This window comes from Rhea americana, unplaced genomic scaffold (assembly GCF_003343005.1).
Source record: "Rhea americana isolate MKP2758 unplaced genomic scaffold, rheAme1 scaffold_589, whole genome shotgun sequence".
Classification (NCBI taxonomy): Eukaryota; Metazoa; Chordata; class Aves; order Rheiformes; family Rheidae; genus Rhea; species Rhea americana.
In genome coordinates this window covers 73,749-87,589 of record NW_028186744.1, presented here as the reverse complement: position 1 = coordinate 87,589, position 13,841 = coordinate 73,749, and the positions used below count along the sequence as shown (strand labels likewise).

Sequence of the window (13,841 nt, the reverse complement as noted above, 5' to 3'; positions counted from 1 at the left end):
GGACAGCCACAGGGACGCGGGGAGCCCCGACCCTGCGCGGGGAGGCCCGCAGAGCCAGGGCTCCCTGGGCACGGCTGCCGCCGAGGCCTGCCGAGCCAGCCGCCGCGTCCGGCCTTCCCAGCGCCCGCGGAGCGACACGGGGACCCGCTACCTCCTTCCCCGTCTYCACGCTGGCTGGCGCTGGCATCCGCTTGTAGGGGTGTCCGTGTTCCCCAGCACCAGGCGGCCCTGAGCAGCCCAGAGCCACTTCCCCTGGGGCCAGGCTCGAGCCTGAACCCCAAAACTCCCTCAGGGGAGCAGGATGCGAGGCCCGGGGGGGCCTCCTCCTTCCCAAGGGCCCCCTCACACTGCTGCAAAGGCAGCRGCCAAGGGGAGAGCCAAGGCCCCTGCCAAAAGCGGCCCTCGGGGATAGCTGGGCTCAAAGCCCCACAGCCCTGCTGCCGTCCAGGCAGCCGCAGCAGCCTCATCCTTGGCCGGAGGGGCTAGGGGGCCRGGAACACCAGGATTCGAGGGTCACTGACCCAGGCTTTTGGCACAGAAGCAACAGCAGAGAGCAGTCCTGCTCCCCCGGAGACGGAGCACACAGCACGCAGCCAGGAGGCGTGTAAAAATTTATTTTGTCGTAGATAAAAGGGCGCTGGGAGCAGGGTCAGCCCTGCACTCCAGGGCTCTCCCAGGCCAGGCGCTGGCTGGGGCCTGGTTAGCAGAGCAGCACCCAGCAGGCTCGGACACGGAGAGGGGGAAACGGACTCACGGAGAACGCGGCCTCAGCCATGCCACGAGCCACCCGCCAGCAGCACGCGCAGATGCCAGCAGGGGCCTCATGGGAGGACTGGCTCCAGCACGGGAAGGGGCCACCCGTCTGGCCACCACAGGGGACAGCGCTGCCACCAGCACCTTCCCCTGGGCTCAGCTCACCGCCCCAGCCAGGGGCACCACCCCAGGACTCACCCCACAGGAGGCAGCTGGGTACAACCAAGACTTCTCAAACCCATCACAGGCTCTAGGCCACAAAAAAAGGAATAAATAGATAAACGTACAGAAAAGCAGTTAGTTTTAACACCGTGCTGCCCCACAAGCTGACTGTAAATAAGCCTACCCTGAGTGTGCTTGAAAGCCTAAAAACTAGCATCACTTATTTAATCAGTAGCTTACCTGGGCTCCCACATGGGCATGGCAGAGAGCCAGGGCATGAGCGGGAGGGCTGGAGGCTGAGTGGAGCCAAGCTGGAGGGGCCAGCGAAGGCTGGCCTCGCTCTTTGGGCCCCTGGAGAGAGCGCTCTGGATTTGTGCTGGGCTGAAGTCATGTCAGCTGCCTAGCAGCTGACACCATCACCCAGCTAGACAGGGGGATAGGGTTGGCCTAGGGKGAAAAACAGCTTCCAGTTCAGCCAGGAGATGCAATGCCACCAGTACCCTGCTCTGGGACAGCCCTCGGAGCGGCAAAGCTGGCCAGGCCAGGCCCTCATGGAGAAGACAGCAGGACAAGGCCCACAAGCCAACGCATGGCATCACGTGGCACCAGCTCAATGGTGACACTGCCAGGAAAGAGCCGCAGCTCACCTTGATCAGTGACTGCACGGCAGCCCTCAGGAGCGCAACAAATACCCCATGCCATCGCAGCCCTCTCGCTCACCATGGTTCCCGCACTCTTGCCAATACTGGTGGGCAGGGCAGGGCTGGGGAGGGAATGGGACAAGCTGCCAGCTAGGGCAGGAAGGGCAGATGGGCTGAGATCCTGGCACACTGCAGGACTCCGAATATTTTGCACAAAAACGAGAAACAGAAGGGAGCTGGGACAGGTCTTGGTATCACTCGTTCCCCTTGCAGCCCAGGGCTGGGGTCTACTGCCACAGCGTTCCAACAGGTCGGTGGGATGGGTCAAGAGCCAAGTGACCCCAAAACACAAGGACCTGGACAAGGTAAGYCCCCAGCTCTCCCACAGCTGCTGTTCCCAGCGTGGGCCATGGGGACTCCCGATGGAGACAGGCCCTATGGGACCTCTTAGCCCATTCAGCAGCAGTCCTGGAGCAGCCCAGGAACCGGCACAGCCTCAATGCCAGGGCTGCCAGAGTCCCAAGGGGCTTAGGATGGTATATATAACATATCCCACAAAACTGAGGGCGCCAACAGGGCCCAGCACAGCTCTCTGGGGAAGAGATGTGCTTGGCTTGACGGATACTGAAACACATCTGAGCATAAAAACAAGCAATAAAAAAATAATCAGAATAAAAGGTGGGGCTGATCCTCCGATTCTCAGYGAGGCTGAGCCCCCAGGCAGAGACTGCCTGGCCCCCACTGCCACGGCTGGGTACAGGAACCACGCAGGCGAGTAKGCGGCAGAGACCAGCAGGGTTAGGCTGGCTGGTGCCAGGGAATCGCCTGTGGGGCTCTATTCTGCTGGTGCTGAGAAGTCTGGTTTCACTGGTTCTGCAGTCGAGGCTGGGAGGAAGGGGGGTTTCCAACCAGGGAGCAGATCAATGCAGGGCCCCTTGCTAGGGCGCCACTGGGAGGGGGAGGCTGGTGTCACYGGGAGGATGGGGTGGAGAGCAGTTCTCATTTGTTCTTGGCTAGTACGCGGTACAGCGTGAACCCTACCAGGGCAGTCACCGCGGCCCCCAGAGCCACTCGGAGCCAGAAGGACGCGGCTCCCAGCTCCATGGCGTTCAAGTGGCTGCAAGGAAAGAGAGAAGAGCCAGTGAATGATGTGCGCAGAGGTGGCCGTCCCACCGCCGCACTCCCTGCTCCCCAGCTTCCCAGCCAGGGCAGGGAGCACTGGCAGCCGCCGAGCGCTCCAGTGCCAGCAGCACAGCAGGCTGGGGTGTCTCTGCAGGGCGCGAGGGTGAACGCAGCTCTAGGCCACTCAGCCGGGAGCCCCGGCCCTAAAGGTACCAATTAGTGCAGCAGAGAGCACTGTGAGCCTCCTCGGCCCCACAAGTTGGGGCAGCCGCCACCCAGCATCATCATCAAGCTAAATGAYGACGCTCTGCCCCACTGGTGGAACAACTGTGGGCTTTATCTTCCCATGGTCTCAGAATAGCACACCAACATCTAAATAATTAGTACAGGCAAGGGGGTATATACGTTCCTTTCTAGGTCAAGCTGCATTTACATCTCCAAGCATACAGAGAAGCAGATGCAGGCAGCGATGCTGGCTCGCAGGGGTGGCAAAGCTGGCACAGCCACTGTGGTATCGACCTAAGGCCAACAAGGGAAGTGGACCAGTCCTCCCTAAGCATACACATTCCCTCCCTAAACACGTGCTATCCTGCATTAACGTGCTCCTCTCCAAGGAGGAAAGACAAATCCATTATTCATTCTCTGCTAAATCAGGGGAGCACAGCCAATCCCTGGTCCTCCATTACGCTGTTATTTATTTATACCACATACCCTAAGATATATTAAGAATATTTAAATTTTAATACTGCAGAGGAAAAAAAAAGCGTCRCTCTAAAAATAAAGTTGTTTATTGAAAAGAAGCTAAAGGGAGAACCACTCATTACTAATCCTGTCCTGTCTTCCAACGCACCCATCCATTCTCCTCAAGAGCGCTCTGCCCCTGGCAGTGCTCTGATCCGGCTTTACACTCCCCTCCACTCCTGAAGTAAAGTGCTGCCACTGACACAGAGTTCTCCTTAGGAGGTCTSCCCCTACCCGCCTGTGGCCAGCTTCACTACTGCGCCATCCTCCTAACCCTGCCCCTTTCAAGYGCAGTTCCTTCCAAAAACGTAGCCTGTGTGAACAGAGGTCCTGCTTCACTGCCCTCTTTATCAGTGTGATCCACTTTTATATAAAATAAACTGCCTCCTCCCTTCTACAGGCCTTAGCAAACTAGACTGGTTACTCCCCTTCAGCTTTATTTATTTATTCACTTAATTTTTATCTTGCCCTTCAAAAGCAAAGATCCTGCCACAGGAGCTTATCTAATAAATCTGCCAGAGACGCACAAGGCAGAAAAGAGCCTGGTCCCTTCTGCCCTCTCTGAGCAGGGGAAGAATTGGCCTTCTTTTGTTTCAATTACTCTCCTAAGCCGATGACACTGAAAGCTAAAGAGAAACCACAACAAAAGCAGAGCAAAAAGGAGGTAGAGYTGAGGCCCAGCCCTCCTCCCCATGCTCTGCTCCCAGCTGAGCATCCCCTCCACAGGAAGGATACTAACGGGAAGGTGGCGACGGTGGCCAGCTTGGTGTAGATGGCAGCGTCAGGTGGGCCTTGGTTGCAGCAGGAGAAGAGGAAGGGTGGYGGGAGGCAGTGCTTATAGCAGAACTCCGCAGGGGAGAGCCCGGGCTGCTGACTGGCTTCTGGCAGGTCTGTCTTGGAGGCCACAAAGATGCAGGGGATCTGGCTGTCCACATAGTGTTGCTGCAGARATAGGCAGAAGGCCCACCGAGGGGTGAGTAACGGGCCACTGCCCTGCTGATCTCCAGGAGAGAAGGAATCACAAGGAAGCTTGGAGCGCACCGAGAGAGGACAACTTTGCCAGCAGAGACACTGCCGCTGAGAGACGCAGGCTCTACCACAGGAGCAGAGGAAGCCCAGCTCCCATGTCAGGACCTTCCCCAAGGCACCAGAGACCCTCCTGGGGGATGCAGGGCTGCCACTCAAAGACTAACAACCCACAGGGCCCTCGTTAATTACCTTATAAATACTGGCACAGTAGCTGAAGGATTTGGGGTCACTCAGGTCGTAGATCAAGCAGGCCACATCACAGGCCTGCGTGTCCGATGGCTTTGTGAGCTCTGTGTCGGCACTGACCTCGTGCAGCTGGAGCAGAAAGGGAAAAGCAACGTGGCAAAACACTGCCTCAAGGACATCAGGCTGTTTCTCACACCAGGACACAGATTGTGTGCCAGTGTGAACACAGCCGCAGGCACAGCTCAGCTGAGGGGCTGGGAGCCTAGCAGCAATAGGCAGCGACAGCCAACCCTGCTGTGACTCCCTGCTCGCAGGCAGAGACATCAGTGACTCCCTCCTCTCCYAGACTTACAATGAGGTATTTTTCCTGGCCGTTGACCTGCACAGTGTTGATTGCATAGAGGGACGGCTCTCCTCGGTTCTCCCTCTGGGCCTGCCACCAATGAAAACACTATCTCAGTCAGCAAGGAAAAAGAGCGATTCTTGGGGAAAGGAAAGCATTTCACACCGCCCCAARACCCCAAGGAGACCGACACTGCCCTTGGAGGCCAGCCGGCCTCTGCTGAGAGGCACAGGGCTGTTTGTAACAAGCAGGAAAAACCAGCATCACCTTGGTCAGAGCGGGAGTGGGGAGTCACTGCTGCCCGGGAAAGGCACTACCCCGCCGGATCCTCGGGCGAACGGAAGATGGAGGGAGGGGGCCAGCTGCCCTCCACAAAGTTAGGACACTGCAGCGACACCAACAGGCGCCACCAGCCCGGAGGGCTGTGCAAAGCTGGGAACTCAAGACCTGACCAGGACTAGGGGATGCCTTAATGTGGCAGATCACTGGACGGCCTCATAGCTCTGCCTCCTGCTCCACCGGGCAGTGCCAGGCCTGGAGACAGGGTGGCCCACCGCAGCGCAGCAGGAGAGGGGAGCAGCCACTCACCGCGAGGCTCCTGCCGAGGAAGGCCTGCAGGAAGGCAGACTTGCCTGCACCCTTGGCTCCAAGCACCTTGCAGAGGAAGACGTTTCGCTGGGTCTGACCCTTCTCCAGATCAATCCTCTTCTCCCGGGTCACTGGCAAAGAGGCCAGGTGAGCGGCAGGAAGGCCCCAGAGCCGTACCAGGAAGGGAAGGCACTGCCATTACCTGTGAGGGCCTGTGTCTGGGAGTCCTGCTCCGAGAGGATGGGGTAGCCCAGGTAGCCTAGGCATTCCAGGCAGTGCCGGACATCCAGGTAGGCTATGAGCCTGAAGAGAAAGAGAGAACCGGCAATCAGGGGGGGAAGCCAAAAAGGTCAGTAAGTGCTAAGCAAAGTGGAGTAAAGGCAGGGGAGAGGGACTGAGCTTACGTCCACTGGCAGAGGAATCCATGCAGGGAAAGCAGGCCTTTATCAGTGGTGCATACCGTGTTGTAGAGCTCGGGGCCCCAGGGCACGCAGGGGAACACACTGAAGAAGTTCTGCAGCTCTGTGGGTGAGAGGGCTCCATCCTGGTCCTGCAAAAACAAAGCAAGAGTCAGCAACCGAGGCACGACAAAGCCTCAACGTGCACTAGCATCTCCCTAAAGCCATACCAAGTACCACCAGGGTCCAGAAAGGATCCCTGGCACAACTGGAGCCACCTTGATTACTACTGTAGAATGGCACAGGGACRCTCTGAAGAGCAGAAACTAATTACAAGCAAGGCCAGGGCTGTCTGAGCATGCAGAGAGCCTGAGCCCTAGGGACACCTCCATCACTGCACCAGGGCAGGCTACAGCAGGGGTCTTTCTGCCCTGTGGTTGCAGGTGTAGCCAGCGCCAGCCCTGTTACCAGGGAAGACCTGTTCACACTCAGCCCACAGCCCTGAGCTGCTGCTCCTGGCTCCTCTGAGGCCAGCCACCACACGGTACCCTGCTTCGGTCCAGCCTGATCTTCCGTGCTGCACAACGACCCAAGGGCTGTGTGCAGCTAGGGAAGGAGCTGAGGCTGCCACACCGCTGCTGCCTCTAGCCTCCAGGGAACTGCATGCAATGCAGCACCCTCAGGCTGGTGTGCCACAGGGCAAGACAACAGAGGATCTGCCCGCATCTAAGCACGTGGGGATGTGCATCTACTCACTGCTGCAGTTCCCAGTCACCACAGAGCTGATGGTACCCCAGCTGCGTGCAGATCCAACACACCTTTCTCCTGCTCTCCAAAGAGCCAGGGCACGGCAGAAATCAGTTGCTTTCTCTCCCTATCTCCAGGCCTGGCACTCCCTCCACAGGGCTGTGGTTCCTTGCACTTGCTCCGTGGCTGCAGGCCAGTAGCTCTGCCCGCTCTCCCCTGCTACTCAGCATGCTGCAGCCAGGCACTATGGAGGGTATATGCCAATTCCACGTTAACTCTGGCCCAGTTGCTCAAAAGCCTCTGGAGGCCTAGACCTTTCTGGCTGCCCTTTGGTCAAGAGTAGGGACCACAGTCCTGTGCCCTTGACAGGCTGCTGCAGTCAGACCCACAGCTGCTACACTATCCCTACATACAGCTTGCTGCAAACACCTCCCAAAGCCTCRGCAAGTGGCTCTGAAGGGAGTGCTTGCTGTGGCAGAGGAAAGCCCTGTGCTGGTTTCACATCTGCCTGCAAGTCAGGCAGCACAAGGGCAGATAGGAAAGCAACTATGCCCAAATATGCAGGCCTAGCAGAGAGCACCCCATCCCCACACACGGCCATGCTGCACGCAGCCCACCTTGTCGTGCTTCTCGAACAGCCGCTGCAGGAATTGGTAGCCCAAGTGGTTGAGCTCCGTGGAGCAGCCCAGGGGCAGGCGGAACCTGCTAGAAGAGACTGAAGTGAGCAGACTGCCTGTACAGCCCCGTGGGTCATGCCGGCTGCCAACACCTCTCGTCTTCAAGCCCTGAATGAATGGCAACGTATGGCTGGGTCTTTGGCAATGCCAGATCTCCCTGCTCAAATCCTGCGGCTTTCTCTAGTCTAGCTATTTCCTGACGCAGCCCCCTCTTCGAGGGGAAGGCCTCRATGGTACGTAGCAGACTCTCCTTAGCACATCCATACTGCATGAGTGGCGAAGGAAACAGCACGATCCTCGCTCTGCCTTGCACTCAGGGCAAGCTTCAGCAGGGCACAGCACTAATCCTGGTGCTTTCCACCAGCACAGGCCCTGTTGTCTCCCCGGGAAGCCTGCTGCCTAGCAAGGAAAGGATGAGGCAGCTCACAAGCTGAACCCTTTCATTACTGCCAGATCACCACCTCTGGGGGTGGCAGGGAGCAGAGAAGAGACAGCAGCTGTAGAGTCAGCCGGGAGGGCYAGGCTGACAGCTTACTGTTCTCGACAGCTCGGCTCAGACACAGACGAAACAGCCTTCAAAAGCCCCTTGCTGATGTCAGGGGAAGTCAGGGACACATCTTCATTCCCTTCTCCTTCCCTGCCTACACCAGAGCCAGCAGTGCAGTCAACAGCTCCAAGGCTGCTGTATTCATTGCCAATCCCATGTGTCCTATCCACAGGTGAAGGTGAGGAGYATGAATATGACAATGTGCTTGGCACCAACATCAAGGCAGGTTTCAGACCCAGCTGAGGAAAGCAGCAAACCCTGGGGGTCACAAGGGAGCCAGAAAGGTGCTGGGGATCCTGAGCTGCATATCATGAGGATATCACACTATGCCTACCCCACTCCATGGCAGGATACGTACGGTGGATAGAGATAGTCATCTGTCAGCTCCAGCTCATCGTCGTACCCAAAGCGGCGAAGGATAGTCCAGGTGGTCTCGTGCCGGCCCCGCTGGATGAAGAGTGTGTTGAGGAAGAGGAAGCCTGCAGGAGAGATCAGGCAGCTCAGACATACTGGGCACTCAGCCTCAGGTATTCACCCCCAGGACCACAATTCCCCTGGGAAAATAGGATGCTCAGATGGACTACTCTGAGCAGCCACAGTAAGCCTGAACTTGCTGTGACAGGAGGGACTAAACAGGCTTTGAATGTGAGTGAGGAGACGGAGTGCAAGCACAACGTCCCCCTGCAGTGTGGGTCCCTCTGTTCCTTGCTTGGAAGGAGCAAGGAGCCCTTGTGCCGCTACCGTTCAACGTCAGGCCGTTGTCCTGCACTCCATCTGTGGTGTTCTTCCACACAACCATCTTCACATCCTCCAGGGCCTGGGGAGCCAGGGGGTTTCCAAAGCAGGACTTCTACCTCCCAAGAGAAATAAGGTCATCATGAGCACAGCACACAGCACAGGCCTTTATCTCACCAGCACCCTTCTTCCCTGGCAAGAGGAGAAAAGACCTTTCTAGGAGAGAAAATCCATCCATCTCAGGCATTAGTGCCTTGGATCATGCCCAATCCCTGCTCCTCAGCATTCCAATACAGCATGACTCTCTCAGCATCTCCAGAGCCCCCCAATTTCCCCCTTGCAGAGCAAACATGGCCCAAACTCAGCAGACTGAGACACCTGTGGATCTCCATTTGCTTGGAGATGYGCCCTGTGGCATATTGCCTGTGTGACACCAGAAGCGCTGAATACAATCAGGACTGCAGTGCCAGGAGAGGGACTGCCTTTCTGACTGCTGTTTTAAGGGGACCGCAGAGCTTTGCCAACAAATAGGCAGGCACCTACCACAAAGAGCTGAGGATATTTCAACTCAACAGTCAGTCCTACCTGGAAGTAGTTGAGCTCGTCATCACTAAGGATCTGGTTGTTATCCTGGTCTGAGAGGTTGAAAATCCGGGTCAGCGCTCGCGCACACGCAGGTCTCAGCTGCAAAGGACCAACCATGGTGACAATGTGTCATCACCTTCAGTGTGATCCCTTCCCACCTTCTGCAGCCCCATGCACAGAGCCCCTCCTGCACTGCTCTGGGGGCAAGGCCCAGCAAGGCCAGTATCAGAGTCAGCTTGCAGCTGGGAGTCAGAAGGTGCTCCCTGACCTTTCTCAACACAGTTGCCACATGCTCTGGAACACAAGGGCTTCAGTGTGCCCTTAGTCTTCACAAATCTCTCTGCAGCCTGGATACACTCAGCTGCACTGAGCATGGAGAGCCATGTATTTTCTTCTCTGCTGGCTCCCCCCAGGGGTACTACTTCCCCCTTGTTCCTGGGGGCTCAGGTCAAACTCTTCACCCTCCTACCCAAGATAGCCCAGCAGAGAGCTGGCACGTTAATGTAACCAGAAGACTACCGGCCTTGGTCAGACAGGAGCCTGGAGTAAAAGGACCCCTGTCCGCATCTAAGAGGGTACGTGTGCCTGGAGGGGAAATGCTAACTGCTAAGCCAGCACTAGGCCCTACAGCCCCCCTCATGCCCTCTCTGCCCAACAGAAAGGTGTGGCACCAGATCGGAGCGCTGTGACCCTGCAAGCGTGATGGGAAGAAGACTCCTGACAGAGGCTGTGAGTGAGCAGCTCCTGGCAGTGCTACTTACCTGCTTCTCCTCCGGGTCATACAGGGGGGCAGTGGGGTGCAGCACAGCTTTCTGGGCATAGTAGAAGAGCTCAGAGATGTTCTTGAGGCTCTTAGCAGAGCACTGAGGACACAAAGGGAAGGAAAAGTCCTTTGACTAGGTGCAGGCAATGGGCTGGTGACAGGCAGAGAGAAGAGTAGGGTCCACAAGAGGACAATTCAAGGTCCCTGAGCCAGACACATCAAAGCACAGAGCAATGGCTGCCCACCGCTAGGAAAAAACAAAAGGGAAACCTCCTACTCACACCCCAGCTTTGCTGTGCCCATTTCACAGTCCCAGGAGCCAAAAGGAGCTGCACATAGGCTCCAACACCACTTACAGCTTGAAAGCAGGAGTAAGCAGACACTGAAACCTGCTCCCAAAAGGGAAGGCACAGGACAACCCGAAGCACAGAATATCCCCTCCAGGCCCTCAAGACCCAGAGAGGAGTGTTTCTGCAGAAGATTAGCCACACAGTTCTCCACAAGCATGAAGGCTTCCCCAGCTTACACCAGACAAGTGCTCCTACCCCTCAGGAAGGCTTTGCAGAAACCCTCCAGTTCCCTCACCTCCACGCAAGTCTCAATCTCCGAAAACTGGTTCATGATGGGCAAGATGACTTCCATGGAACTCCCCGCCTGCAAGTCAGACTTGTTTCCCACTAAAATAATGGGGATCCTGGGGAGGAGACATGGGGTGTCAGAGATTGTGAGCGAGGCCACCCCTCTGTGAGACTTGGGCCTGCCCCAGCCACACACACTCCTGGGCAGCAGGCCGAGGAGACTCCCAACCCTCCTCCACAAGGTCCAGAGCAGCTTTCCTGCCTCCCACGGCTGGGAGCACCCATCTGGAGAAACAGACTGCCTGATCCCGCTTATGCTTTCACCCAGCAACAATATGCTTGGAGCCTTTAATCCAGCACAGCAGCCTTCTGTCTAAACCATCCACACACACAGATTGAGGCTTCTGCCCTCCTCTACTCCATTGGCAGCCTCCTCTCCCTGCCTAGCTGGCAAGCGGTGCAGGGGGGAAGGAACCTTCTCCGCTGACCCTCCTGCCACAGCTAGAACAGCCTCCATGTTTTTCTGCTACAAGTGGTTTGGCCACAAATTGCAAATCCAGTTTGATATGAGCAACCTCTGCAGGACAGGAAGGTGATGAGGGGACCCTACAGTCTCTAGAACCACCCAGTTCTGCACTCATAGACCACACCGGACACGGTACCTGGAGCCCTTTTCAAGTCCCCCGTTCACCATGGGAATCCACTTTGTGCGGATCTGAAAGACAAGTGCAGAGAAAGCCCTGTCAGAACAGCCTGGCGAGGGAGAGGCGGCTCCCAGCACAGCGTGCGGCACATGCAGCGCGGCAGTCAGCAGGGCCCTGCAGCCATCTGCTCCCCGGCATTCCCCCGCACCAACAGGCAGAACATACACAGGCGTGCTGCCTGCCAGCAGAAGGATGCGACAAGCCTGTTGCCCCCKGCACGTGAGGATAATTGCCAGCGTGGGAGCAAGCCTGAGCTCCGCTTGGCCTGCATCTGCTCTTAAGAGTCTCAAACTCGAATCCCTGCGTGGCGAGTGGGCTCCGATGCCCACCTGCACTAATAAAGCCTGGGTCCTTTCAGACCCACTGCTGGCAGCCCCCTCCCTGCGGTACAGCACTGATGCTAGCCCCAGAGTGGGGCTGGACAGGGCTCCCACGGAGAAGCCGTTACCTTCTCGATCGTGGCTTCCTTGGTGACGTCGTACACCACGCACACCACGTTGGCCTGCAAGAGAGAAGGGGAAGAGGGCAGTAAGCGAGGGTCCTAGCAGCCCTGCCGCAGGCAGCAGACAGGCAGCTCCAGCCCCTCGCTCTGGAGCGTGTGCTCACGCTTACACACACACGCACACACGTGCACACAGCCTACAGGCCCCTGAGAAGCCACACGTGTTTACTAAGGACCCAACCGCCCTGTGCCGGTGCTCAGGCCCTCCCTCGCAGCAGTCCTGCTCTGACTGGCASGGGTATTTCTCTTCAGCAAACAGGCAGCTGGTGTGTGGCAGCTCCACTGTCCCCATCTCCACTCCTCTGCGGGTTCAGTGCCTCCAAAGAAGAGGACACACGCATAGCCGCTCTACCCATACTGCTCAAGAGGCCAGCTAAAAACAGGCAAAAAGGGAAGGAGTCAGCAGCACAGAGAGCTGCTCAGCCAGAGTGCAAAGGGAGGACTAAGGCACAGGGCAGAGCCCTCAAACAGCAATATCTCCCCTGCCACCAACCCAGGCTCTGCAAAGGGCTGCTTCGGGCAAAGACTCGCTCTTCTGCTTCAGACCCTGCCCTGTCCACTGCCACCAGCACATCCTGCTCCATGCTGCGCCCTCCAGAGCAATGCTCTCAGTGGTGTCACCCCCATCACAGGTAGCTCAGGCTGGGAGCTCCTCTCTGCCTTGGGCTCAGCACAGGAACATGGGTCAATGACTTCTTCCCCTCTCTCTGATGCTCCAGGCCCAATTCCCCAGCTTCCAGATCTCCCTGTCCACCATCCATGATGGCTCTGACTGCCCACGCTCCATCCTGTGCCAGCAGCCACTGTCCTCCCCTCACTGACCCTGTTCAGACAGTGCTGACACCAACACTTCATTTAAAACAGACAAGAGAGATCACTGGCTCTTTCAGGAGAGAGTTTAGTGCTAATCCTGAGAACACACAAGGGTTTAGGCAGATTTCCTGCAGCCATTTTAAGCCCCTGCATAGTCTTGCTGTCTGGGTGGAGGAAGCAGGCACCCTTTGGCCTAACTCCCTGGCCATTAGATATCTGAGGTGGAGTGATTAAATGGCTTTGCTCATGCGAGACACACAGGAGAGTGCCTGCTTTACTACTCATATCGAGCGGTCTGCCTCAGTGCAGAGCCAAGGTTAATTCCAGAGCAGAGAAGAACAGCTGGGGCCATCCCAGCCAGCCAGCTGGATAATTCCTCCACGGCTGCTCTGAGTGACGCGGGAACCCTCCTCTCTGCCTGGAGTCCCCCCCCCCCACCGTGTGCTCCCCAGGGCTCTCAAACCAACTCCTTTGTGCTACCGCTTCACCAGGCAGGCGCAGGGCCTCAGGCTGGGAGCAGGGGTCTCACCCAAGCTTGGCAACTGCTCCTCCTCCCCTCTTGACAGTGCATCCTGAGGCTAAAAGGACATCRTGTTCTCAGCAGTCCCCTGCCACCTCCCGGAAGGCAGCAAGCTACCCCCCACTGCTCTGCCTTCTAGAGGGCTAGGACAAGCCAAGCACAACGGCTTACAAGACAGTGAAGGATTAAACAAAACGCTAACCGCACTGAGAGCATTAATCCACAGATAACCAACTGCCCGCACATCTCCGGGCGGCTGAGAGGGAGATCAGCCGCGCGTCACTCGCGAGCTGCAGGGCTACGGGCACCGGGCACGGCCCCAGCCCCGGGTCCTGCAGCACCCTCGTCCAGCCCCGCTCACCTTGGCGATCTCCTCCTGCAGCTCGTCCTCCGTCTGCTCTGACTCTGCAGGGGGAAAAGGGCTGTCACCAAGTGCCGCAGCCCTGTCCACTGCACGGGGAAGCGCTTCCCGCGGGCCTGGCCCGGGCTGCAGGAGCGCAGCGGGCGGGGAGAGCCGCGGCGGGGAGGGCGCAGCCCTTACCCGAGTAGTCCACTATGTGCGTGGGGACTTTCTCGGGCGTGACATCAGCCGGGATCGTGATCTCCTCGGCGCGGGCGGGCACCTGCGAAGCAAGGGCAGGCCGAGCTCCAGGCCGAGCTCCCCATGCCCCGCCGGGGGAGGCGGCCGCGGCCGGCCGGGCGCCGCG

General features: G+C 57.8%; 1 protein-coding gene across 1 annotated transcript; it reads right to left on the bottom strand.

Annotated features, from left to right (window-relative positions):
* Window positions 1–596: 596 nt before the first annotated feature.
* On the bottom strand, window positions 597–13,800 carry RHOT2 (ras homolog family member T2). Its single transcript, XM_085319410.1, has 18 exons — window positions 13,789–13,800; window positions 13,676–13,757; window positions 13,496–13,539; window positions 11,748–11,801; window positions 11,258–11,310; window positions 10,603–10,711; window positions 10,016–10,117; window positions 9,255–9,353; window positions 8,676–8,784; window positions 8,293–8,413; window positions 7,328–7,412; window positions 5,970–6,115; window positions 5,768–5,868; window positions 5,566–5,696; window positions 4,987–5,067; window positions 4,638–4,763; window positions 4,159–4,361; window positions 597–2,673 (listed from the first exon to the last, which is right to left on the bottom strand). The coding sequence occupies exons 1-18, from the start codon at window positions 13,798–13,800 to the stop codon at window positions 2,556–2,558; spliced, it is 1,776 nt and encodes a 591-aa protein (XP_085175536.1). The 3' UTR covers window positions 597–2,555.
* Between the last annotated feature and the right edge of the window lie 41 nt (window positions 13,801–13,841).